The following is a 27,202-nucleotide window of genomic DNA, read 5'->3' as shown; positions in this document are numbered from 1 at the left end:
AGCTGAATTGTTACAGTGAATGATAGCGCTAGGTGGCTTTACCACCATGGAGGTGGGCGTACCTCACTAGAAGTCAAGCTGGTGCTATCTGCTTTTCGAAAGATGGCTAAAGGGAACCAGTCCCCCCTCAAGGAAATTCTGTCTTACAAAGTTTTGTTTATTCGAGCGTGGCGTGAGCAAGCCACAGGCCTGCTGATGGTATCCTTTCTGAGATGCATTGCACCGACATTAGCAAAACTGCTGTGCAACTTCCTACTCCGCATTGTCTCCTTTCAGTGTTTTTTGCACATCTGAAATACAGATGGTCCCCACGCTTGGGAGCTAGAAGTGAGCATGTGGTGCAAGTCATGCTCAAGTGGTCTCTTTGCAGTGAATTTGAGTGAGCCTGGAGGTGACGCATATTTAGGGAATGCCTATGATCTATAATAACCTGCAATTTCACAGTGCGTAATTTGGTCCAAGAGCTTGTGAAGAGAGAAATCTGTGCAGGATTGTGAAAATGCCATCTGGGACAGAAAAAAAATTGCGCACACCCTTCTTAACAGATCACTTCTTGGCATCCAAAGTCTCGGATCCTGAGAGACGTGGACCTGCCTGCAGCTCTCATTCCTTTCAGAGGACGCTGGCAGGATCAGGTCCAACATAAGGAACCACACACAATGGAGGAAAATCTTCTCTACTTCCGACAGAGGCCCATTGGTGCCAGTGGGCAAAGGGTTCCCTGTTCTTTACAAGCAACTCCTGTCTCAGACCTGACAAACTCAGTACGCGTAATACACCACTTCCATGGTATTTACCCATGAGGGGTAGCATGTGAGGTCTTTACTGAAAGCTTGTAACTTATCAATATTCATAATCATTGTGAGATGTATGTATGGGTAATATTTAAGGAATAATATAACTATATTGAAAACTCCGCTTTACGGTCTTGGAGTAAAAGTTAGTCACTAGGGAATCATGTGTCTTGGCCCATTAAGGCAGGAGAGAGTTGTCACCCATTCCTGGTCAGACGGTGATGTAATGAAAGGTTCAGTTGTCTACCTTCACCCTATCCCAGAACAGTCCATGGAAAACCATCAAAGACAGCAGTAACCAACCAAAATCACTTGGAGGTAAAAAGGAGCATTACAGCAGTCTGTGAATGAAGACACAAGCCTGGCTCAGTATATGAGAGGATAGAGAGATGCACTGTGGATCCATTCACTGAGGAGACCTCTAGTGGAGTGGGGACTGTGTCATGAAGTGGTGGATCCTGATTTCTGTGAAGCCAGCCAGCAATGCAACAGACTGAACTTTGGGGGAGGGGACACCTACTATATTAGATGAGAAAGGCAGCTATTAATAAAATGTAGGCCCTAGTTTGTGTTTTATGGTTTTGTTTTGTAACCATTTTGCTTCCATCGCGCTCTGGTTTCTAGTGGAGTCTCTGTTCTTTCTTAAATAAGGGCTTGGTCTACACTTATCTCCGAGATTCGGCAGCAGTCGACCGGAATTATGCAAGCTACACAGAAAAACTTGCGTAACTCCCGTTGATTTCTTCGCTTCTGTTCTGCGCGCCGTCTTCACTGCACTGTGCCACGTGAGAAGGTGGTCTTAGTACGTCGATTTCTGGATTCACTGAGCGGGTCTTCACTGACTGCTCAGTCGATCCAGAGAAATCGATCTGATGGTGACGAATTTGCCGCCATCAGGGTAGCCTTAGCCTAAAACTTCTTTTGTTTTGTTGTAAGGGCTCACAAGCGCTGTGCATTATAAAGAAGGGGTAAACTGGGGTAACCCTGCTCCCTGGGGGGGGGGGAGGGCAGGGGCGGAGGCTCTGGGATTTCTGTGAGTAGCCAGTGTCAGGGCTGGATGTCACTGGGGAATGCTTCAATGGGACTTGGGGACAGGGCTGCTTCTCTTATTCACCTGCAAGGCAAAGACAGGGCTGGCAGAACCCGGAGGGGAGTGTTTGAGCAGTTGAGATGCAGGCGGTATTAGGGAACTGACAACCAGCTACCGCAGGCAAGTCTCCCGCTCGCTAGAGGCTGAGGGGGGAGGTGTAAAAAGGTGACTCAGTCCCGGGTATCCTGAGAACTGTCACACGCTCGCCCTTTCCAATGGCGATACAATCCACTCTGTAAATAACACCCAAGTGCACATGGGCAGCACATCATTTTGGATTCTCTGAAGGGCTGCACAAATCACCATCCCATTAGGGGTCATATGCCTTGACTAGCGCTTTCATTTGACTGCTGGTGTGGTGTTGTGCATACTCGCTGTAATTTCCCCATAGAAAACCACAGTTTCCTTTTATGCTGAAACTCCCAAAATACATCCAAGTGACATAGCTGCTAGTGAGGGTTCTCGGGCGGGTGTCCGTGCTGGGGAGACCTCTAGGTCAGAAGCCCATTTACAAACTATGGGAAAGTAGCAGTCGGGAGCTTTGGAGATGCTGAGGCTCCTCTTTCGCACCAAGCCAAGGACCCAAGAGGCAAGTGTAGTGGTCTCTTTATCAGCTAAACTTGTCTGCTCTGTTTGCAGTATCGTGTTTTCTATTTCGCAGGCTCCAAGGTGGAAGTCGGAGACTTGCAAGACTCTAGAGAAGGCCAGGCTATGTTTAGTTTAATGTAGTATGTGTTATCTTTTGAAAGGACCTTTCTGATGATAAAGGCCGTCCTGTCCTTAGGATTCTCTTCCTTGTACTGCCAGTTTGGGAGTGGCTTGGAACATGAGCATGTGTGAAGCAACAGTGCAACAAAAAGGTCCCTCTGTTTATGATCATGGATGCATGAAATCTGGATGCAGAATACATAACCCTAAATAGCATCTAGTACTTGCAGTCTGTTTCCGATGTTCAGACTCAAATATATCAGCTACCAAGGTTATAAAACACACATGGGCTTTTGCCACTTTTTGGTTTGAAAACTCATTATATAAAGGGAAAAAAGCGAGAGAAAAGAAATAAGGGGAGTGCGTTTTGAACTGCATCTGTGGGAAGAGACCAATTATATCCACAGATCCTGGCGGTACAAATTGTTCGAGGCTTGACTAAGTAATTTATTTAGTACTGAAGCAGCTCAAAGGTGTTTCAGTTCAAAAGAAACTCAGTCTCCTCCCCTTAGACTTGCGGTAACTTCCTGGTTTCAAACCTGGCAGATGGGGTGAGGGGTAGTAGTATTGCTGGAGCAGCAGCAAATCCGAATCTCCCACTCAGACCGGGGATCTCTGTAAATGATCTCTCCTGAACTTGTAGATGGCTGCAAAATATTCTGCTGCAGTTGCATGCCGCTTATGTGAACTAGCGTGTGTAGTTCGCAGGAGCGCCACTCTACTAAGAGAGAGTTGGTTTTTAAAATAAAAATGTCGATCCAAATGAACACATTGCTTACGGAAAGTGGTCAGAGCAAAGGATTGGGGTATCGGGAGAAGAGCTGGCAAAAGAACCCAGTTTCCTCACTGACGTGCATGACTTTAACTTCTGTGTCTTTTTCCTTATCAGTAAATGAGGCTAACGTTTGTCGATATGTGGCTGTTGTGAGACTTTGAAGCACCTGATGGAAGTTAGTGAGAGGCTCTGTTTTTGGTCAGCTGTGAATGGGAACTCTTGGCAGCGGCACAGCGTTTGCCTCCATGGCAGAGGGTGGGCCGCTTGGTCTCCTCCCTAAGGGCAGTCCGCACTTCAGGCGGGGTGTGTAAATTCCTCTTCCACGAGACGTGCTCATGCGAGCTCAGGCAGAGTTAGCGTGCAAAAAGCAGCGTGGTTGTGACTGCACAGATGGCAGGTGAAGTTAAGGAGCTCAGCCTTCCTGCTGGAGTACCCAACCGCTATAGTGATGAGGACAGGTGGGAAAGAGGGGGAAACAAGGCCCCTGTGCCCGGTATTCAGCTTCTTCCCAGGCTTAGAATGTCTCACTTATTAAAATGTTAATGATCTCTTTTTGGTGACGCTCCCCAGGACTTTTTTGTCCTCACATCCCCTTCGCAGCCACTACCTACGTCCAGATTTTTTCACAGTAATCCTGTTGATGGGTGCAAGGTTGGGGAGGCTTCTCCTAATCGACCTCTGGTCAGAGGAACTTGAAACTGAGACTCCCATTACTCAGAATGCTGTGCCACCAGCTCCCCGCACCTCTCCTGTCACTGCCACGCTGCAGCAAGAGAAAGCAGAAGTAACTCTTCGAGTGTCTCTTTAAACTGCGGCCATGCCACAGAAGGCTCCACCTCGTCTGCAGCTTGCGAATTGAGCCCCACTCAGGAAAGGCATCAAATCTGGGAGATTTTTTTTATTTATTTAAACGTCAGCCGACAAAGCACCCAGCTGTGATAGTGAATCTAGAGGTACATGAGTTAACCTCCTGGAAAAACAACAGGCTTTGGGATCTAATCTCTAACCTGCCAAAAATCAGGCTCTTCAAATGTAACTTTCTTCTCTTAAATCTGTGGGGACAAAGCAGGAAGACCAGTTTTTGAACCAGGGCCTGGTTAAGCCTTCGTCCAACAGTTCCTATCTTTCTCTTACAAAAAGGGGCTGCCTAGAACTGGGCTAGCATTGGGTTAAAAGGCAGCTGGATGATCCTGTGAGATGAGATGAGATGGGATGGGATAGCTGGGCGGGAAGCAAACCGAGAGATGGGCTAGACTCACCCTCCTCGTTCCGGATGTGGTGCACTTTGTACTTGAAGACGTTCCTAGCAGCTGGTTCAGGAGCACTGATTCCCACTCAGATGAGAACCCATTTCTCAGCTGCTAAGAGCTAATAGAGTCCAGGTTCCAATTTCTGCTGTTACCCTGAACGTCCATCAGTGTAACTCTACCAAAGCAGAGGGCTGCTGTCGAGCTACGCCAGGCGTGACTGAGAGCAGAATTTGGCCCTGTCCCAGGGCAACTGGCCCTTTAAGGGGAAGTAGGGCCAGTCCCCCTAATTAGCTGCCCCCCAGCCTAAATGGGGGGGTGGGGGTGGCTAACTATGGCATGGGGGAAGTTAGTCCCATATTGCCCTGTAAAGACCTACCTTTGGAGGCATGCAGAATTTGCTTCTGATGTGTTCACTCCCCTATCCCACCTGCTGTGTAAATGAGTCTGTAAAGAACTCTTAAACCTACTGGCCCCTTCGTTCCTGGCAGTAGCAACACAGTTCTGAATTGCCTCTGGAGAGGCATGTTATTGGGGGCACTGTTGAGTGACTTTGTAAATAGCAGGATTGCTTCTGTTAAAGAAATGCATTAGGAAAATGTTCACTAAGCATCCGAGACCCTTTATGCTGACACTCGTTCACTGTTCCACAGGCAAAATCGGACAGATCTTGGATAGAGAGAGACTTTGCAGACTCGGAAGATAAGGTAAGAGAGCCTGATGCAGTCACACGACTTGAGGAGACTTGTGTATTTTAATTCACACTTTATCGTACAAGGAAGCTCTCTGTCAGTTTATTACTGTGTAGAATTTGAGTTCACGTAGGCTGTGAATCATTCTCTCCTCCAACGCCTGTGCTGGCTTTGCACATCATTAACACTGCCTGAACTGCACTTGTGAACTTCAGCAAAATCTGACACACAGGCAGGTGTTAGCATCACGCACAAGTACCTCTCTGAAAGGTCTTTTATGGCACACATCTACTGGTCAAGTCAGCTGGACAGAGATGCTGTTATGGAAAGCGGACAGACATGAGTCACTCAGTCATGTGACCTTGTGATCATGTCTTCACCCTCCCCAACATCACCCCATGTTGGCATCTCCTATTGTTGTCTTACATTGTCGGTTCTTTGGGGCAGAGGTTCCATTTTTTGAATGGGTTTTTTAAGGCACTGTGCCCATCTCTGCCTCTGTATAACAGAGAATCATACAATCAGCTGGCTTCCCTGGAAGGGAAGAGGATTGTATCCATTCTCACAGGTTAGCAGTAACTGTTCACACTCAGCTCTTAAGCAGAGTGAGGGCTATTTGTTTCCACCAGAAATAACTGACCCAGCACAAACCTTCGTCATTCTTGACACCGTCTCTTTATAAAATACCTAGCTCTTCGATATAGTAGACCTGAAAGCTCTTTACAAAGGAGGTCAAGTCCATTAACTTCGTTTTACAGATGTTGAGTACAAACTCTGGCCTTGATTGCTGCTTACGCTGGGGCCCAGAGAGAAGACATTAGTTGTAAATCATAATCAGGCACCTAGAATCTGCTGCTCCCAGTGATAACTGACAGGATTTGCTATCACCCATTGCTTGGGATCTTTTCAGGTACCTTCTGAACCTCCTGTCCCCCAATCCCTGACTCCTCTACCTGTTGTGTCTTCGGGACAGAGCCCCTCTTGGTCTGACTCACTTCCCAGTGTGTAACACAACGGGGCCCTTCTCCCTGACTGGTGTTAACACAACATAAATATCAGTCATTTCCTACTTTCATTATCAGCTACTGAAGAGCCTGGTGTGGGCGTGGAGAAGAGGAGAAAGATCAGAAGTAGTCATAGGCCAAAACCAAAATCCCAGCTCTGAATAACCCCAGAGCCCGGGGGTATTTCCAGAAGTGAACAGAGACAGGCATGTCTTACTGCAAGCTATGCTAGTTTTAAAGCCCCTCCTCCCCCCTCCCCCCCCAAAAAAGTCTAGCTTGGAACAGAGAAATGTCACTTGAGGGAATGACTCCATGCTCATGTGGGGAGCAAATGCCCACTTAGCCCAGCATGTGAGGAACATGGAAGAGAGGGAGTGGGAAAGGAGACTGGTAGTCTTTAAATCAGGAAAACAATCGCTTCCTCCCTGTATGTGAATATGGACAATGGTGGGACTCAAGGGCCAGCCTGTCTGCCACAGCACTCTGCTGCCCTCTGCTCTGTCCCTCTTTGCAACTCCTTGGGCCATGGCCTCGGCAGAACCATGCTTAGCTGGTTACCCGTCGTCTTCATAGGTGCCTTACAAATATCATGCCTAGGGTTCCATGAAGTGATTAGGCAAAGCCACCTCTCCTCCGAAGACCCAATTAATCTGACTTGAGTGGGGTTGTACGAGGGCAGTTACCCCAAGGGTTGATCTGACACTAAATCCTCTTCTCTGATGTGGCATGTAGGGGCAAAGGTGCTCTTGCAGATCTTCAGGGGTTCCCAACCTGTGGCCCGCGGGGGCTTTCAAAGTGGCCCGCCGCTGCCGAAGGACCCAGGTGGCGCACATTGCCACGGGGCTACAAGACCGGTGCAGGCTCTTGGCTGCAGCCAAGGGGATGGGAGAGCAGCGCTCCCCTCCCCTGAATCCAGCAGAGAGCAAAGCACTCTGCCTGGCTCCCTAGGTGCTGGGGTCCCTGCTGGAGCCAGAGGGAGGGGAGCACTGATCTCCCGTCCCCCTGGCTGCAGAAGGGAGCCACTGCCTAGGGACCCAGGTGGAGAGCATGGGGCTACAGGATGCAGGCGGTTTCTCCACTGCAGCCAGGGGGACGGGAGAGCCTCCTTGCTGAACTCCTTCCATCTGGCTGCAGCGCGGGGAGGGGGACTGCTGGCAGAGACTGGTGGCTCTTCAGGGTAGTAAAAATTTATATCTGTGGCCCTCGAGCCAAAAAGATTGGGAACCACAGGTAGCAACGTTACTACTGGACAGGCTCTTCTTCACTTGCGGCGTTTATCTCGTGTTTCAAATGTAAATGACTCTTGAAAATATTCTCCATTTGTGGGAATTCCCATGTAAACATCGTATCCTGATGGGAGGTCCATACGGGATAACGTGCAACTCAGACTACCTAAACTAGACCCTGCAGGGTCTAGCAGAGAGATTCTTCTCTGAACAGAAAGGAGTCCTATCTGAGCAAGGAGCTGTGAGGTGTAGAAACCAACCACAAAAGCTTCTACAAGGGAGTGGGAGTGTTAACATGCTTAGCCGTGAGAGCTGAGACAGCTGCCTTCACTGCGCATCTGCCACTGGGGCTTTAACCACCTGCAGCTTCTCTGTCCTGTGACTCTCAAAACCTGAAGCCTGTATCTAGTCGGCAGGGTGTAATCCAGCCGTCTGCCATGCTCCCCTAGACCCCCTGGTGCTGGTAACTGGGGATGTGCCATGCTGAACGGGATGGACAATGGAGAGGGACCCCAAGTTTCCTCGCATCTGTGCTTTTCTCACGTTGTGGCTGCACAGGAAACACCGAGCGAAACCATGCAGCCTGCAGCTGCCTGCCCCTGGCCAGCTCTCCAACTCGGTTAGTACTGCAGCTAGCTCACCTAGCTTTCCGGAGCTTCAGCTTGTGTTTGTAATGGCTCAGTTCAGCTGGTCCGATGTTGGTTAGTTAACAGTCGCTGCCATCCGTGGATGCAGCCTAATGGGGCTTCCCTGTTTCCTTTCTTGCAGGGTAATTTGGGCTTAATTGCATTGGTGAAGGAAAGTTCCTTCCCCCAGGTATACAGCTAGTGAATGCTACTGATCAGTGTGGTGATAGTGCACTAATTCTCATCGGGCGACAAGTAATTGGCATTACTGGAGAGTGTTGTGACTCGTTTTATTATACCTGCTGCTTGTCTGGTACGCGACTGAACGAGTTCTGGAATCTGGTCTTCTAACCAATGCTCATGATGTTGTCTTTCTTGCAGTCGTTTTGTAAGTTAATGGACTAGATAGGCAAAAAAAATTTAAAAACCCCTTTTTTATAGGGGAGCTGTTAGCGGATACCTGAAGTGTCACTCAAAATGTTATCTATTAGGTCTCCTTGCAAATGCCAATTTTTTTTCTGGTTAGTATGGTCACTAAACTGCTTAAGTTCCCAGGCTGTATATGCAAATCTTCACTGCCTGACAGCCTTGAAAGCATAAATATAGCTGTCAAACCATCTAGAACTAAACAAATTGGGGCTTGTTGTTGGTTAGCGATTCTGAAGTTAAGACCGTTCCCACAATTGTGCTGTACCTCCACTGGGAGAACTTGGAACAGCAGCGGTTGGGTGTGCATGGAGCACCCATGCATACTGAGTCCTTCAGTTACAATGCAGGCATACAGAGGAGCATAAATGCAGAGCGTACAGGAAATGTCCATTTAAAATGGATCCACCAGGCAGATAATATAGTAAACTTAACCTAACCCAATCCATCTCAATATTTTTTCTCCTTAGTGTTTTCATGAAAGCCCTGGTTTTGTTTCTCTGTTCCAGTGTTTCCCAGACAGTGCGCCGTGGCCCATCGCTGGGCCTTCAGGCCTGAGCAGGGGTGCCCTGGAATTTTCTGTTGAGATCCAGAAAAGTGACTCAGGCCACAAAAATGGTGTGCTGGAAATGAGATTCTCTACAGTCTGACAAAATAGACATGTTGTAGGAATAGTGTGTGTCCTGTCCTCATGCTCACACACACTTAGACTGCAGGCTTTCTCCAGAACCTTTCATTGCATTCCCCAAATAGCATTGTGTTTCCAGGGCCTTTCTCAGGTGGGTTAGGTGCCATAGCATTAACAACTGGCGGGGGGAGGACAGTGTCACTTCAGTCCAAGCCAGATTGATGGTGACAGAAAGCTGCTCCTAGAGAATGGTGGTTCAATGGTATGGGAAAGGAGTTGATGAGTCAGTCATTCGTGGACAGCCGCCAGCAATGTAAAAACTCTGTTGACTATCTTCATATTGACAGCCTCTGCCTAGAAGCTTAAGACTGAGTTATGGAGACAGTATCTTTCTTGCCTCTAGTTTGGTCCCTCCAGGGTTGAGACAGGCAGGGGAATGTGGGGGGAACCAGCCCTGCTGCTGAGTACAGTGTGGTTATACAAGGGAGTTACCCCTTTGTGCAGATAAAGACTTCAGTCTGTACCAGAATTCAGCGTCTAGTGTTGGATTTTGAGAGAACAGAACTGCCAAACAATATGAAAACAAAGGCACTTCCTGATCTAGAGAAGCTCATCAGTTAGAAAGGAAAGGCTGCACTACTACAGGTAGGCAACCACATCCTGGTGTGTATCTCCCCCATCCTTTACAGAACTTTTACAGAAAGGGTGGAGGTAGTGCTGGTAAGGACAGCCAAGATAGTGCCAAAATTACACTGCAGCTTTATCCTGGGGGTGGGGGGTTAAACTTGGTTTAAATCCTGTTTTATTTAAAGCCTGTTGGGTCTATACTATACAAAACTGGGTCATTTCTGAGCCTGACTTGGTCAATATGTTGAAGGTCAACTAAACAGTATTAGGAATTTGGAACCACTTTTAAACACCGTGCCTCTGAGCCGTGCTGTAGATTGGGTCTTCAGTGTGTTCTGGCACGTAATTCCCAGAGCCGAGACCCAGCTAGCTGAGTTTCCAGATGTTGGTTGGCATTGGGTGGAGCTGTGCAAATAGCAGATTTTCTGGTTCATTGGCAATTCTAAAAAATCAAAAACAAATTGTTTCATTTAGATTTTGACAAATTTTAAGCATCTTTTTTTAAGTTTATTAAAATTAACAAAAATTTTGAAACAGCCATTTCAAAACAACATTGACATGTTTTGTTTAGAAAATGCTAGAACAATGTTTTAGAGGGCAGGTTTTGATATTTGTAAAGGCTTCTTTGCCTGAAACAATTCTGAATAAACAAGAAGCATCATGAAATATTCAGGTGCTGCCAAATCTGCATTTTTTCCCCCCAAAAAAGCTGCTTTTAGTCAAAGTTTGCCTGGGTCCAGTATTGAGTGCTTCATTTAATTTTAAAAAATGACAGTTATGAAATGACTGTAAGGAAAACTTCTTTCTTGAAGTAGTTAATGACTGGCTGCTTTGAAGCATGGAGACTTATGTCCCTCTTTTAATCTTTGGAGCTGTTCTGATTCAGATAAATGTCTAGGGTTTTTTGTTTTTTTTTAACTGAGCTAAACTCTTGGCCTTATCGTCCTGTGGCAGGGAGTTCCATGGGATGTTTTGTTTGAGAAGTTGTGAGGGAAGTGTTAAATGTTGCCTTTTTAATGTCCTTTATTGCCCTATGTTCTAGTCTTCTGAAAAAATGGTAAATGGAAGGTGAGGACTTATCTTTCCTCCACACTTCACTATTCTCTGATCATGTCAGCTCTCTAGTTCAGTAAAAGAATGAGTTTAAACAAACCATGTGTCAGACACAGACATTGGTTTCTCTGTCTCCCAGAAGAGTTGAAAAAGCATCCTTATGTGCTGAAGATGCACCAAGACTCCTGTGACAGAGCTACTCAGATTGCTGAGCAGATGGGGTTCTGCATGTCTGACTTGCCAGCCGTGTCCTTGTTTTATGTCAACAATGGCGTGTGTTTCTGTGTGTTGGGATTTTTAGTAGTATAAACATTATTGCCTCTATTGCTTTAAAAGAATTGCTGTCAAAACTCTTACGAAATGCAGTTCAAAGAAACTGAACTCTGTTCTTGGGCTAAAAGCAAGGAAGTGTGGTCTTTGATAAGAGAGTGAAGTATTTGTAAGATGCCAGGCTGTTTGCTGATGCCTCCTAGTGATCTTGCCCTGAACACGGAAGCAGGAGATGCTTGTGTTGTGGGATCAGTTCTGGTTCCCATGAGCTTGTAGGTGTATTTGAACAACTGAGGCTTTTCCTTTGCTCTGGAATTTAGTCTTCCTCATCCATGTGTTCTATTTCAGGGTGAAGGTATTGTGAAAGAAATTAACATCACACACCATGTGAAGGAGGGCTCCGAGAAAGCAGATCCTTCACAGTTTGAACTTCTCAAAGTTCTGGGACAAGGCTCTTTTGGCAAAGTGAGTTTGCATCTTACTGCATCTTCATCTGTCAATTCAATCTATTTTGGGGGCAGGGAGGAGATGGGAGAATGAGACTTCCCCAGTGCACCTGGTTTCACGATTCCCACCAGCTCGTGGGAATTCTGGCTGTGAAGCGGGTGGCAGGAGAGATTTGTTTATAAATGCAGGAATTCCACACGGCAACACAACATCCAGTTGCTCTTCAATTGGCTCTTTAACCATGTGGCTGGATAGAGAAAACGTATGGATTCTCTGTTACTCTCCCCACCCTGCGCTCTCTCAGATTACTCTGTATATGGGAGACCTTCCAAGGCCTCAACTCCGCCTTCACACACAGTCATTTTATGTCCTTTTTGGAGCGGGAAAGAAGCGGCACCTTAAACTTTCTTCTCCTTCAACCTGTGAACAATGATCTACTGCATACAGTCTGTGCTGCCCAGATCCAGCCACCATTGTGTCTGAGGAGTTGGAAAAGAGGAGATGCTCCAAGGAGGGCATTAATCATGAATGTCTGGGAGTCTGTCTTGCTGCCAAGCCATGTGTCAGCAGGAAGTCTTCTAGTAGAGTGGGGCACTAATGCACCTGCTTGGGTACTCCTGAGTATGATAGAGTCTGACATGGGGCCAAGGGCTGGGGATCGGTTCCTTGGTATTGGAGAGAGGCATTTTTGTGCTTAATAAGTGTTGCTTTCAGTTGTGACTGTGGGAGGAGGAGAAGTGTGGTGAGCAGAGGCAGGAGGACTCTAATGGCAAGCTTGCTTTAGAGATGAGGAGCGGGAAAGTTGAAGCATCAAAATACCCTTCCCAGGCGTCTTTGGAAACCTGTAGGCTTTTGCTTGCTGACCTGATTGCGTGGAACTTGCTGACCCTGCAGTTAGCTGCTGTTCAGAAGTCGCTTGGGGGTTTATGTGCTAGCATGCAGTAAAAAATTCTATCCAGACAAATTGAGTCACGAGTTGATCTCTCCTCCTGTGTATGCAGGTCTTTTTAGTGAGAAAAATCACCCCACCAGACAACGGCCATCTCTATGCCATGAAGGTCCTGAAGAAAGCAACTTTGAAAGGTGAGAAGGGCTTCCCGCATGCTGCTGATCACCTGCATCCCCAAAATGGAATGAGAAAGTCATGGTGCGAGAAAATACTGAACCATTCTGCAGTGATGCACCCATATCTCCCTCCCCTGACTGACGGAGCAGCACTCAATTGCTCTGGAGCGAGCCAGATCCAGCCATCTCCAAGAAGGAAAGCCACTTCAGTGGTGGCAGCGGGGAAACGTCTCGCCCCGGCACAGTTTTGCGAGCGCTCGGGCAGCCCTGTAGCTGGTGTCGGGGGCAGGGTGCCATTCCGCAGTGTCTGAACCGTGCCTCTCTCTCCACAGTGCGCGACCGTGTAAGGACAAAAATGGAAAGGGACATCTTAGCGGATGTGAACCATCCCTTTGTGGTGAAACTGCACTATGGTGAGTCCAGCGCTAGCTTCGGGCCAGAGGAATGGCAGAGCCCAGGTCTGGGCTTCCCCAGGGGGTGGCACCAGCCCTGGATAGTTTCTCTAGGCAGGGGTTTTAACTGTGTGCGTGGGCGCTACCCATCAGGAACTACTGCAGGGGCAGCTCATGAGTGGCAGGTGTCCAGCAACAGATTCTTGTTGAATGTGCTCAGAGCATTTTCTCAAATGCTGTGTGGTAGGGTTCTGCCAATAAGAGTAGTGTGGGAGGTGCCTTTATCTGTCAAGTACCCCCCGTTTCTCTGACTTCCTAGATTGCCCCGTTGTCTTTCTAAGCACAGCCCCCCTAAAAATGAATGCTTCCTCTGACAGGACCTTGGTCCCCTGCCCTGCCTGGTTATTGACTAGGAAAACAGAATAACCCTGGAGAAGAGGATGAATTTTAAACCCTTGGGCTTTGTGTTCAGTGCAGTTTTATCTAAGCACAGGAGAGCAAGTGTAGCAGATGCTACTGAATCTGTACCCTTTTGAAAGCTTCGTTTTTTTTCCCCCCCCCTGTAGTCCCTTGAACCCTGTTTTCCCCCCCCTTCCTGAATACAGAATTCTAGTGGGGCTGAGCTCTCCATTGTATGTCGCCCCAGAGGTAGCTGATGCCGCAGTTACCAGAGCAGCCGGGAGGGATTTAAGAAGGCAGAGTAACTACTCAAACTAGAATTTGTCACCAGGGTTAACACGCCTACTCCTAGGGAAGGTCTCATAGGAGATTTGTGTGCTACGGTGCTCAGCACCTCTGATTTCCCTGCTGAAAAAACAGCACCTCCAGTAAGTCACTGCCTCCTGGCAGCACGCTTTGACTAGGCACCAATTTCAAAGGAAGAGTGCCACCTACTCAATCTCCAGGGCCAATTCCTGCAGCAGCGAAGTGTTCTTGGTGCTCACCCATCCCAGTGCTGACTTTGCAGGAGATCCCATTTTGACACTGCTCAGTCACTAGCCAGATCAGTATTTAGCCTCGTGGGAATGTGGGCATCTGGAAACCTACAGCCAGCCAGCTTTGGGTGGCATCTGACATTGCCAAGCAGTCAGTTGGTCGCAGGGCACTGATTCGTGCTCTGCTCTGTGTTCCAGCATTCCAGACGGAGGGCAAACTCTATCTCATCTTGGATTTCCTGAGAGGAGGAGACCTCTTCACTCGGCTGTCCAAAGAGGTGAGCATGCCTTGGGATCTTGCTGTGCCGTCTGTGTGTTCTTCCAGGTCTGACTGCGCCTGTCTACACCTAGGGAGACCTTTGCGAAATCTCCCACTGTTGAGGGTGCTGGTTCAGCTCTACCAGCGTTTGGCAATAGTGGGTGCTATTGTAGAGGACCCCTGGTATTTGGAGCATTGTCCTCTATCTCGTCAGAGCAGAAAACAGTGGCTACAGAGATGAGGTGAGCCCTGACCAGCTACTGCTGTCTCTTGCTGTGTAGAGTGACAGAGATGGGAACCAGTGACTCCCTTTCTCTGCCCTGTTGCACGATAGCTGCTTAATCTAATTGATTTGCTCCTCTGGAGAATGGGGCCAGGGAGGAGGCTGGGGGTGGGAAGCTGCTCGGCAAATTAAAGTGACAGGGAACAATAATTGGGGAACAATAGCTGGTGTAAACGAAGATCCAAAATTAACACCCGCTCACTGCTTAGCAGCCTCTGGCTGTGCTAGTTACTCTCAGGGTGGCAGGAAATACAAGTCTGAAGGAGTGGGAGGGAGCAAGTGGCTGGGAATGTTGGGGCGGGACTTTGGGAGAGGACGGAAGGGAGGGGGGGACAAACTTCATGGTACGTCCTTGGGAGGCTGATTTCTTATAACCCAGGTGTGTGTCTGTCTCTGTCCCTCAGGTAATGTTCACGGAGGAAGATGTGAAGTTCTACCTCGCAGAGCTGGCTCTGGGGCTTGATCATTTACACAGCCTGGGAATCATATACAGGGACCTCAAACCAGAGAAGTATGTGCAGCAGAACGTTACCATGCCTCTGATTTAATGACCGAGCACTGGGCCAGCTGTCCTGCAGCTCATTCTCAAGCCTATAGTCTTGAAATGCCAAAGCCTTAAGGCCGAGCTGAGAAATGCATGTAGGCCGGACGGATGAGTAGCAGTGCCATAAACCTCCTTGTGTGGAAAGAGACCAGGAGAATAAGGCTCCAGCTTTCTCCTTCCCTTCCTAGGTAGTCAGGGGCTGGAAACATTGGGAGCAGCACACTTGCCCCTCTCCTGGGCTGAGAGTCTACGGTTCCCAGCTGACTCTGGCGTAGCGGGCTGTACAGTGAGCAACGAACAGCCCTCCAGAGAGGGGCTTGCAAAAAGCACGGCCTGTGCAGAGAGGCACATCACTTGTCACTGAATAGTCCTTGCGCAGGAAACACTTGGGACCACGTTGACATGGAGCCTGAGGATTGGACTCAGAAGCTTGCACGTCACATCAGGTGACAGATGCAGTGAGAGGCAGCGAAACAAACCAAGATGGATTCCAGGAGAGAATGGAATAGCCGGGCAGTTGCTTCTGCCAATAACAGACTCCTTGTTAGGCTTTGCTTTTTTTTGCTGACCCAAGGGCTCTGATTCAGTATTCTGGCTGACTAAAATGCTACCTTGCTTGGCAAATAATAGATGTACTCCAAAGAGACTGGATAAAGGTTGGGGCATCAAACTCCTTGTAGACCTATCAAAGGAAAAGTAGGGGTTCTTCAGATCTCCTCTGCTGTGATGCCTACAAAAAACGTAACAGTTAGGCTACTGGTGTGCTGAGGGAGCTGCCTATCATGCTGACCAGAATTGTCTCATTGATTCCTTGTGCTCCTCTGTCTGCCCATCTGCTGTCTCTCTCGTCTTATACTGAAATTGTAAGCTCTTAGGGGCAGGGATGTCTTTTTGTTCTGTGTTTGTACAATGCCTAATGCATGGTCCATGACTGGGACTCCAAGGTGCTATGGTAATGCAAATAACAGAGTCCTTGTACAAAGCATCCCTGTTAGGAGTGGAGGAAATTGGGACTGTTCTCTCTGCATCGTACATCTTGATGAAAGGGCTTAAGCCATTGGGGCTGATAGTGACGGAGTTAAGGTCTGTTTCTGGGGTTCTGAAAGCTTCTTAACTAGTTTATCAGGAGCAGAAATAAGTGCTGGTTCACAGTAAGCCTTCTTGTTAATATCTATATGTCACGGTAACTATCATTGGTGTTTACGTGCCTTTGTCTCTTCTCCCTGTCGCAGCATCCTCTTGGATGAAGAAGGGCACATCAAACTCACAGGTAAGGCGACTCCAGAAATCTTGCACTACCGCAGACTGGGACTTGAGATGCAGAGATTCTTTCGTTCCTGTGCTGTTTGTACTTTGTCTGTAGAAAGTGGGCATATGCTCATGGCTTTTCTCTTATTTAGATTTTGGTCTGAGTAAAGAAGCCATAGACCACGAGAAGAAAGCCTATTCCTTCTGTGGGACAGTGGAATACATGGCACCAGAAGTTGTGAATCGTCAGGGCCACACCCACAGCGCTGACTGGTGGTCATATGGGGTATTAATGGTATGGTTTCTAACTAGCATGTTTGAAGCCTAATTTTCTGGTGGCTCTTTAAATGGTAGCCCTGGAGGGATTATGCAGTATGCTGTATCTCTAACGGAGATCTATTGAACTGGAAAAGATCTAATGATTGCTCAGATGTTTGGAAACTCCCGTGTAAGTTACTCTGCCCAAAGCTGAACAGCTTCACAGGGATTAGCTACATTCATAGCTGTTCCATGTAGAACTGAGACTGTTTGTTTACGACAGTCTCTCAAGCCTGTCTTAATGAGACAAAATGTAGCAGTTTGTTTCCTGTTAAGATATCTGTATTTCAAACTGGAAGTGATAGTAATGTTCCTTGTTTGGATCTAGTGCTGCCACCTGCTGGTCATTCGATCCTTGGCCCTTTCAGCTCTAAGATTTTCTTTGGAAGACTATATAAATTACTATCAATCATATAAAGGTTCAGTGTTATAGGGCTCTCGGTCTAAAGTGTGTTTAGGATCTGCTGTCCCTAGAGACTCTCACTCAAGCATCTGACTTTCTCTCTTGCTTTTCTTTCCAGTTTGAGATGCTCACTGGCTCCCTGCCGTTCCAGGGAAAAGACCGTAAGGAGACAATGACATTCATCCTCAAGTAAGAGGAGTTATTCTTCAGTGTCTCTAGAGGAGGAAAGCTTGCTGCTCTATCTCTAGGATAGGGCGACCAGATGTCCCGATTTTATAGGGAAAGTCCCAATATTCGGGGCTTTGTCTTATATAGGTGCCTCTTACACCCCTCTCCCCCCCCCCCCCCGGTCCCAATTTTTCATGCTTGCTAGCAGATTACCCTACTCTGAGATGTCAGGAATTTTGCATCCTGGGGGTTATAATAGCTCTATAGCATTAATTTGCGAGTATTTATATAAACAGACTTACAGAGGGCACAGTGTTAAAATGCTAAGCGACAAATTGACTGTACCTCACATGCTGCAGGGAAAGCGGGGGGAAGCCAGGTGGCAGAGGAGCTGCAGTCAGCGCCTGTTTGCATGTTTTACTTACTCATAGTTAATTGCGCAATTTCTTTTCCTTTCCAGAGCAAAGCTGGGCATGCCTCAGTTCCTTAGCGCCGAAGCACAGAGTCTGCTGCGAGCCCTTTTCAAAAGGAATCCAGCCAACAGATTAGGTCAGACATCCTGTGTTACACTGTTTCTGGGAGCGTCTGGTGCAACATCTTGGCTCCTGCTGTCCCAGGGGGTCTAGGTTCTCCTGCGTGTCTCAGCACAACTTGACTCTCACTAATACCTGGTCACATTGCACAGTGGATTTGTAGCCTTGCTTATTCATTAACCGTGGAGACTGTATACAGCACTAAATCCAGAGTGGTGTCTGTTTGTCTGTCTTCCAGGTTCTGGTACAGATGGGGCAGAAGAGATAAAGCGTCACCCTTTCTACTCTACCATTGACTGGAATGTAAGTACTGAACCTTTCTTTGCTTAGACATTGGAGTCTCTGTGCTCTCAAACTTCCATACCAGTGAAGGGGAGAGGCATGAGTCGCTTGACTGACTTAGCTCTGAAAGAATACAGATGCTTATAGATTGACCTGCAGTCAAAAGGATGCTTCCTATTGTTCATCAGCTCTAAGAGTCCTTCCCCAAACCAGTGTTCATGCAAAAGGAGCGGGAGTCACCGGACTGCTAAAGTAGGAAACTGAACAAACACTGGGTGTCACAGCAAATACCCTGCCTCCGTGAATTCAAATCAAGATGAGATAATCAACAGTCTCTTGCAGTGGAAGGATGTGGAAGCTAATCTGAGACTTGGCATGAGATGGGTGGCCTTGGAGGTATTGGAAAATGTCCTTGAGGGACAGGGATCCTTGGAAGAAGTGGATGCACAGTTGGAAAGACAGAAACTGTCCCAATAGAACAATATCTGGTTGCAGTGATTGGGCCAGGATGGTTTGGTGACCAAGACTGGAACTCAGGAAATATGGGGTCGGCTTCCTGTGCAACCTTGAGCAAGTCACATGAACTCTTGGCACCTCTGTTCTCCATCTGTACCTTGCAGAGGTACAGTCCTCTTTTGAGGACTGGTCAGTTAGAGCTTGAGGCAATTGGATCCTGTGGTGATGGAAGCTATGGAAGATCTAGAGATGCTTTAGAACAGACCTCCCAGGATGCTGGTGTAGGGTTCCTCTCAAACAGTCTTCAAGTAGCCATTCAGAAAGGCTGGGGAGGGGGGACTCCCTGCCAGGCATTCCTCTAACTGTCCCTAGATGTAGCTTTCAGGCCCAGCATCCGATGCCAGAGTGAACGGAGAAGACGCAGCAGACCCTGAGGGCATAAACTTACTTCATGGATCGCTGGCTTCTTAGCATTCTGCAGATACAAGAAGGTTTTTTGTCTCTTGGGTAGCAGATACTAGGGAGGAGAAATACTGTAAGCTCCCGCCACAGAAGTGACTCAGCAGCTCCATATAAGGTCCTTCCAATGAGACACTTCAATTTTGGGTGAGCTATAGTTATACACTAAACAACCAAGCAGGGTCTGGCTTGTAAAGTTTCCTCCTCGTGGCTTCTGATGCCTCATAAATCCATCCCCTAAGGAGTATTTGGGAACATCTACCGACTGGGACACCTACTTGTCAGGGATGACATGCATTCTTGACGTTTTGTTTTGCAGAAGCTGTATCGCAGGGAGCTCAAACCACCTTTCAAACCTGCAGTGGGCCGCCCAGATGACACCTTTTATTTTGACACGGAGTTCACCTCTCGTACACCAAAAGGTTTGTGTGTATTGCTGCAAGTAGGAACTTGACACAGGATGCTCTGGCTATATAAACATGTGGTCCGGGGGGGAGAAATATTACACACACTCCTATTCACTGAGTCCTATATATAGGACTAGGTCTATCCTCCCTGTAAAATGAGGAAAACTGACTTCAGCGAGTTACAGCTCTTAGCAAGGTGTGGGTGGTGCAAGGCTAAATCTGCAGAGGGCTCTGGCTAAATGGTCTAGCTGTGGAATAGCAGCGTGGCTATTGTCGAGAATAGAGAGTGGCCATAATGTTTAGTAAATGAGGAGCAAATTGTCTGCTACTGGCAGGCTGCTGTAGGACCAGTCTTTTCCCTGACTCATTCCAGACTCCCCTGGAATTCCCCCAAGTGCGGGGGCCCATCAGCTCTTCCGAGGGTTCAGTTTTGTGGCAACTGGATTGGTGGAGGATGGCAAGATCAAACCCCCCCAGGCACCTCTGCATTCTGTGGTACAGGTAAGGGGACTGAACCAAGGAAAGACCTATCTTAAACGGCAGTGATAACCCCAGAAATGTTGTGCAGGAGATCCGATAAGTGACAGCCTAGCTAAAGCCTGAGGGCAAGGTTTTCCCTGGGGAAAAGCAGGGATTTCCTCTTGCAGACTCCCTGACCAGTTCCCCTGTGGATTCCGGATAAGTGTCTGAATTTGTTCAATGGCTTAGCCGGGCTGTTGATGGGAACACGAGGAAGGGCAGGGGAGAAAAGGCAGCTCTTGATCACCTATTACAAGCAAACCGGCATAGCCTACAGTGCGCCAAGGTAAAATCCCCACATAACACCCCTGGAGAGAGTACTAGAGATCAGACTTCAGTGTGCTACAAGATGAAAAATCCTGGAAGCTTTGACCCAATCGTGCATGTTTACGCACAGGACCAGAGGGTTCAAATCCTGCTGGGGCCAGTTCAATCCTTCATCCTGCAGAGGCAAGTCAATTGAGTTGATGTAACTTGCAACGTGTGAGTCTTTCAGATGAGATCTTGCCCTAGGATTTTCGAAAGGGTTTAAGGGAGTTGTGTCCAATTCCACTGAAATTAAATAGGATTTAGATGCTCCCTTAGGCACCTTTTGAAATTTACAGCCTTAAAGACCAAGGTCCATTCTGCTTTGCTTGGATGCTGAAAATACCGTGACTCTCCATAACTGTTTAGCCAAGGACAGCAGGGCGCTGCCCCAACTCCGTGCCATGTGGCTGCTGCCCCCTGCCGTGAAGCTGGCTGCGTTTCAGCAGGTGGTGCACGCTTCTGGCTCTGGGCAGAAAAGTGCTATAGAAATGTGACTTGCCTTTGCCTTTCTTTCTTACTCGCCCCCTCCCGGGTAGAGAGAATAAGCCGCTGTGGGATAGAGCAGGGTGCAGTCCGTCAGTCCATCCTCCGTTGTGTTCAGACACTGGGGAGGTTTCCCTAAACAAACTCTTCTCTTGTTTTCATTTCTCCATTCATCCCACTGTAGCAGCTGCACGGCAAGAGTCTCCAGTTTAGTGATGGCTACGTAATAAAGGAGACGATCGGTGTGGGCTCCTATTCAGTGTGTAAACGCTGCATCCATAAGTCTACCAACATGGAGTATGCAGTCAAGGTTTGCAGTCCGCCATCTCTCTCTCGTGCACTCCCATACTCCGGTTTCCTTCTCTTCTAGTAATAACTGCGTTGTATTTTCGGATGCTGTGTGCCATTGTCCCTGCTGCTCTGCGCTTCTGTGCAAGAAGCCAGGCTGGATTTCTGTGCTGGGGAAGCAGCAGCATTGTCCCCTTGGGAAAAGGAAGTTCAGTACCACACCTTATTTTGCAGTAATTGCACTTGCTGTGTCGAACTTTAGGGATTCAATCAAGTGCTTCTCAGCCTGACGGAAGGCTGATGTGGTGCCTGAGGATGTATAACTGACAGTAAATTGACTAAAGGATCACTGGAGCTCTGAGAAACCCAGACAGCAGGAGGTGGGGAGCGGAAATAATTTTGGAATCTCATTCCCAGCTAAATTCTGCAGTGCTCCACCCGTTGTTTCTCCATTCACAAACCTCTGTCCTTCCTCCCTGCTACCTACCTTGCAGAAAGACCCCAGTCCTGGTTAACACTTACCTACACTCTCCCACAGGTCATTGAGAAGAGTAAACGAGACCCTTCTGAGGAGATAGAGATTCTCCTGCGGTACGGGCAGCACCCAAACATCATCACTCTGAAAGATGTGAGTGTAACGCTGTTTAACTTGCTCTGAAAGCACAGGCCTGCCTACCAAGGCCAGAATGCCGGGTATGTAGGCTGAAACTGTTGCTCCTGAGAACCCCCCAGTAGAATGGGGGCCAGTGACGTACCAAGGGGGGAGGGGCAAGAGGGGGCGATGCCCCCGTGCTCCGGCCTGGGAAGAGGTGCCGGCTAGGCACTTGGAGGAGGAGCCGCCCCCCGCTGACATCCCCGGAGGCTGGGATGACCAGCCTTCTCTGCTCCCACGCTGGGTGCAAGGAGAGAGCCACAGGGATCCCGACCACGCAGGGGCCAGGTAGGCCCCCCACTGCCACCACCAGGCAGCCGGGGACATCTGCCTGGCCCCTGTTACCCCCGCTCCCTGCCGGAGGGGCTGGGTTGGTGCAGCCACCAGGGATGTCAGCGGGGGGCAGCTCCGAGGAGGCAGGTCTGTGAAGGTCTCAGAGCTTCCCAGTATGTGCTGGGGGAGGCGGAGGATTTCTGTAGAGCTTATGGTAGAACTACTAATAGGCTGCTTTGGAAGCAACTTGTCACATAGGCACTGTGGCTTCTAATACCACCTGATTGCTACAAGTCATAGCTTAGAGCGGCTGTCTCTATAAAGCTATGACCTGGTTCACCATAACTTAGCTACTTTCCCGTGAAGTACGAGTGAATTTCAGTGCACAGAAGTCTTATGAGACTGAGCACCCAGGGTCTGTGGTGCCACCAGGTCTTTCAGCAGAGAGCAGCCTTCTTTGGTCCACACTCCATTCCTTACCTGGAGTGGGGTGCATGCAGAATGGAACCAGTCTGTTCCCCAGAACTGCTTGGTAGCACAGGCTTGGGTAGAGGAGTCTCTCCACCTGTGACTCAAAGCCTGGCTCTGCTTCCATTTTTTAAAGAGCTTGTGAAAGTTCCCCCCAACTAGACCTGCATGAAACTAAATGGCATACCATAAGTGCAGGAAATGGCTTTAATACAGCCATAGGCTGTGGGCGAGACTGCCCCAGGACGTGAGTGTGTGTGTGTGTGTGTGTGTGAGTGTGTGTGTGAGAGTGTGTGTGTGAGTGAGAGACAGACTGACTAACCCCTGCAGTTCTGCTTTGGCAGGTGTATGACGACAGCAAGTATGTTTACCTGGTGACTGAGCTCATGAGAGGAGGAGAGCTACTGGACAAGATCCTCCGACAGAAGTGTTTCTCCGAGAGGGAGGCCAGCTCCGTGCTGCACACGATCTGTAAAACTATAGAGTATCTGCATTCTCAAGGGGTGAGTAAGAGAGGCTAAGATGTTGACCTGCCCCTGTTCAATCAAGTGGGAAGCTGGCTGGCACAGGGCTACTTCCCTGCCTCGTCTCCGTGACGTAACTGCCTGTTCGGATACATTTCAGTCCTGAGGGAGGCCTGGCATGGAACCCAAGCCTGTGCCATTTGTTTAATCTGCAACCTTTGAATGCAACTGCTGGAGGAGCCTGTTTACTTCACAGGTCGTTCACCGAGACTTGAAACCCAGCAACATTCTCTATGTGGATGAGTCTGGAGACCCAGAGAGCATTCGCATCTGTGATTTTGGCTTCGCCAAGCAGCTGAGGGCTGAGAATGGCCTTCTCATGACCCCTTGCTACACTGCAAATTTCGTGGCCCCCGAGGTAAGTGCTCCTGACTTGAAACTCTTGCTCTGAAGCTCAGGCTGTAGTTCTCTGCCAACATCAGAGACCTGCTGACGTGTTGGCCAAGTCTAGCTGTGGCGTATTCTGCCAGCATGGCCTGCTTGGGGGAGTGGAAAAGTGGAAATACTCTCCCAGTGCTGAACTAATGGAGACAGGTTCTAGGAGCAGGTTTCAGTCCCTCCTGCTTCTTTTCTTTTCTACCCACTATCTATGGTCTCCTCATGAAGTGGTGGCATGATTCGAAACCAAATGATTTTGTCTGCTCCCTTTCCTCGTCCTGAATATTGCCGCCTGATTTACTTCTCTCCTGCAGTCTGACCCCTTCTCTAGGTTCTTTAACAGACTTGCTTTATTGGCGGGGCTATAGAAACAGTGATTGTCCATTTTCAGGTCACTGGTTTGCAAACAAGCCCCTCTTTAAGGGGTGGAAAAGCTAATGTACTGGCCACCCTAAGTCAATGAGTATATCTAGGGGTCAGAGAACTGGCGTCTCCGTAGAATTAATATGGAGAGTGTAATTCTGTTAGTACCTGATTCTTTTTCATGGCTATTTTGACATGCTTGGGATGTTTCCTCTTCATCCATGAGCCCAAATCCAAGCTGAGTCCCAACCCTTCAATCCATGACCCTACTCCCTGCCAGAGCCCTAGGAAGATCCCGCACAGAGGCAAAGGGGTCAAACCAATGCTCATCACCTGACAAAGCAGGAAATCTGACACCTTTCCCTTCGCTTATTCTGCACAGGTACTAAAACGTCAAGGCTATGATGAGGGCTGTGATATCTGGAGTTTAGGGATACTCCTCTATACGATGCTGGCAGGGTAAGTACCTGCTGCTCTTATCATGGGGCTACGTTACCCCTCCGCCCCTGACGGCTGTCTGTGGGTATATTGTTATTGGGCACTTATTGGTAATCATTCACTCAGATTTCAGTTCTGTTCGGTTAGGAGAGGAACCTACACATTTTCTGCTTTCCAGATACACCCCTTTTGCAAATGGGCCCAGCGACACCCCAGACGACATCCTGACCCGAATAGGTGGAGGGAAGTTCTCTCTCAAAGGGGGAAATTGGGACACTGTTTCTGAGACAGCCAAGGTAGGCTCTGGTACCTGAATTAAGTTCAAAGCTCAGGTCAAGCATGGACAACGGCTGTGCAGCCTGTTACAACAAACCTGTCGACTGCTTTCGCTTATTCTTCCACCAGAGTGTGGGTCCACTAGCTCCCATCTCACACATCCCATTTCGGGAGGAAAAGGTGCAGCAGTGCCTCTGTAGGGTGCTTACACCCTGTGCCTTCAGCTTTTGCACTATAATGTTGGTATGCAATACCAATCTGTAGCGGTCCATCCATAGCCATTGATGCCCCACCACGTCCCCTGTGCCCACAGATTGATGCTATTCCCTGGGATAACAAACATGTAAGTCAGGGGTTCAACTCATTCAGAGGCTGATCAGATGGTATAAAGTATCTTTTTGAAGTCCTCATTCTCTGAATGCTTGCTCCAGGATCTAGTATCAAAGATGCTCCATGTTGATCCTCACCAGCGCCTGACCGCCAAACAAGTCCTGCAGCATCTCTGGATAACGCAGAAGGATAGCTTACCCCAGAGCCAGCTGAGTCACCAGGATGTACAGCTTGTAAAGGTACACGTTGTGGGGCTGTGGCGCAGTCAGCTGTGCCCTCTTGCTCCATCACCGCCTCTGGGTAGAGGGTAGAGCAGCGCTCAAGGTGTGTGCGGTACGATGATCAGGACAGGACACCTGCCGCGGGGCAAAGGGAAGTTGGAGTGGGAGGGGAGTGGTTAAGAAGTGCAAGGCAGAAACTAGCTCCTGCAGGCCAAGTTAGCCTTCTGATCATTCGTTTCTAAAAAGAACCTGGTTTCTTATATGCTGGCCATGAAGTAATTTTCAGCAGAGTACAAAGAGATTCCTGACTCCCAGCTGTTCTGGGTGGATTCAGTCCCAAGACACTTCAGTGACCTTCTTTCATTCTTTTCTCCAAGGGAGCCATGGCTGCAACATACTCTGCATTAAACAGCTCCAAGCCAAGCCCGCAGCTGAAGCCGATTGAGTCATCCATACTGGCACAGAGACGGGTGAAGAAGCTCCCCTCCACCACACTGTAGTGGGAACCTTGGACAGGCCATGGCAACACTGTGCAGTGCTGTCACTTCTGACATTGTACAAGCTGCTGAAGACAGGGAGTAGGAAAAAGGGTGGAAAAACAGCTCTTGGAAAGAAGTCCATGTGCAGACTCATCTTCGAAACCGTGTCAAGGCCAAGTGCCTTTCTACTTCTGAAAGACTAGCGCTTCTCGTGGACTCATCCGAAGTTCACTGTAAAACCTTTTTTAAAAAGTGTAAATTCAAATAATTTTTAAAGGGATCCATTTGTGTATATGAGAACTAGACTGTATAAGCCATGTAATGATGTCACTAAAGAGCAGATCTGATTTGTCTTTTCCTGTGAAGGGCCAGACCTTGGTTCTAGACACATCATCTTTCACATCTGATTTGGGGTTCAGGGCTGGTGCAGGTGGAAGTCTCTTTTTTTTTTTTTTTTTTTTTTTTTTTTTTTTTTTTTCTTTCCCTCCCCTCAAACTTTTTGTACTCTCCCCAATGTCAAACTAGCAGCTGTTCTTTCCAGAACCACCTGTTTGTATAAACCACTTCTCTATCTCCATCGCCCCATTTTTGTCTACAGCTTGTAAAACCAATTCTTGAATTTCATCCTTACGTTTTGGTTCGCACCCCCCCCCCAAGCCACATGGCTGCTGTAAGAGTGCATAAATCAGTTTAAGCACCCTCGTGGATGTGTCAGATACTTGCAGGGTCTGGACCATTCCTCTTCTTTCCTCCAGCATTCATTTGGGATTTTGTCAGATGAACAGATGCTGATAAGGAAGAAATATTCTCTGTTGTGAAATTGTGTCTGTCTGGGTTGGCTTTGGTTTCTTTTTTTTATATTTCTGTTTCACTTAGCATCATCCAGGAATCAATGATGCAAAGCAAAATCTACTTTTTTTTTTAATTTAATTTTGTCCTATGGCTGGTAACTCAGGGTTTCTGTCTGAACTTTGTAATAAACGTCATTCAGTTGAAATTATTTTACTGACTGAATGTTCACCCATCCCTTCAGCTACAGAATAAGCTACACTCGTCACTTCCCCTCTCTGTAAAATAGGGATGATGATACTTGCCTGCCTTTTGTAAAGCGTTTTGAGATCTACAAATGAAAAGTAGCATGTATAAGTGTCTTCTCCACCGATGTCTCGGTGATGGGGGAAGTCAGTGCTGCTAACAGCTATATTATGCCATCTTCACTCAAGTTTGGAACCTCACTATGCAACTGAAATCATTAGGATTAATTGTGGAATAAGGCACTAATCAACATTAAGGGTGGCATAATCTGGCCCATAGAGGGGAAACGCTTATTTACAGGAACTAAGTGTCACAATCTTAATAGAAATCAACCCTCAGAGAGTACTTCTAGGTGTACTTATCTGAACTTTTTGAGTCCTTCTGAACCCTTAGATATTGTGGTATTGGGATGTGGATTCCCAGCTGCCTTCTATATCCTGTGTGCATTTCCCTCCCCTTCCCCCCCCCCCCTTTTTTTTTTTTTTTTTTTTTTGGTGGGGATCTTCAGTGAGAGAGACTGGGGAAATCTGAAACAACTGTACAAGGATATTACTAGGGTGGCTTCCAAGACTGAACTGAGCAAGTCTCTTCAGAGAAGGAATCTCCGCTCCATTCACTGCTTGGTTTGCCCCAGTGGACTCTCTAATGGGAGCCCTCCAATTTAAAATTTTCCTTTCCTTGCAGCAATACAACAGTACAATTGTCTTTCCCCCTTGAGTTACTCAGTTCCTCTTAGTGGAGTAAGAGTAACTTATTCCAGTTAATTATTAATTGTATTGCTGCAATAAAAGTGACTTTTAT

General features: G+C 47.9%; 1 protein-coding gene across 3 annotated transcripts in view; it reads left to right on the top strand.

Annotated features, from left to right (window-relative positions):
• RPS6KA1 (ribosomal protein S6 kinase A1) overlaps nt 1-26,366 on the top strand; it is a 57,927-nt gene extending 31,561 nt beyond the window's left edge. Inside the window, exons 3-23 of one of the 3 annotated variants that reach the window (XM_067543323.1) lie at nt 5,268-5,321; nt 11,515-11,631; nt 12,615-12,696; nt 13,011-13,091; nt 14,204-14,283; nt 14,952-15,058; nt 16,324-16,361; nt 16,492-16,634; nt 17,179-17,249; nt 17,689-17,777; nt 18,000-18,064; nt 19,278-19,380; nt 19,739-19,866; nt 20,861-20,986; nt 21,503-21,592; nt 22,702-22,860; nt 23,078-23,239; nt 24,005-24,081; nt 24,239-24,356; nt 24,768-24,905; nt 25,265-26,366. In XM_067543323.1, coding sequence (XP_067399424.1) covers nt 5,268-5,321; nt 11,515-11,631; nt 12,615-12,696; nt 13,011-13,091; nt 14,204-14,283; nt 14,952-15,058; nt 16,324-16,361; nt 16,492-16,634; nt 17,179-17,249; nt 17,689-17,777; nt 18,000-18,064; nt 19,278-19,380; nt 19,739-19,866; nt 20,861-20,986; nt 21,503-21,592; nt 22,702-22,860; nt 23,078-23,239; nt 24,005-24,081; nt 24,239-24,356; nt 24,768-24,905; nt 25,265-25,387 — 2,151 coding nt within the window. In that variant the 3' untranslated portion in view covers nt 25,388-26,366. Of the gene's footprint in view, nt 1-5,267; nt 5,322-7,920; nt 8,156-11,514; nt 11,632-12,614; nt 12,697-13,010; nt 13,092-14,203; nt 14,284-14,951; nt 15,059-16,323; nt 16,362-16,491; nt 16,635-17,178; nt 17,250-17,688; nt 17,778-17,999; nt 18,065-19,277; nt 19,381-19,738; nt 19,867-20,860; nt 20,987-21,502; nt 21,593-22,701; nt 22,861-23,077; nt 23,240-24,004; nt 24,082-24,238; nt 24,357-24,767; nt 24,906-25,264 lie in introns of those variants that run through there. The other 2 variants (XM_067543324.1, XM_067543325.1) reach the window with 2 other exon arrangements.
• The last annotated feature ends 836 nt before the right edge of the window (nt 26,367-27,202 follow it).

The sequence above is a fragment of the Emydura macquarii genome, unplaced genomic scaffold (assembly GCF_026122565.2).
Source record: "Emydura macquarii macquarii isolate MOO-44397 ecotype Brisbane River unplaced genomic scaffold, CSIRO-AGI_Emac_v2 contig_820, whole genome shotgun sequence".
NCBI lineage: Eukaryota > Metazoa > Chordata > Testudines > Chelidae > Emydura > Emydura macquarii.
This window is presented reverse-complemented; position numbering and strand designations above follow the sequence as displayed.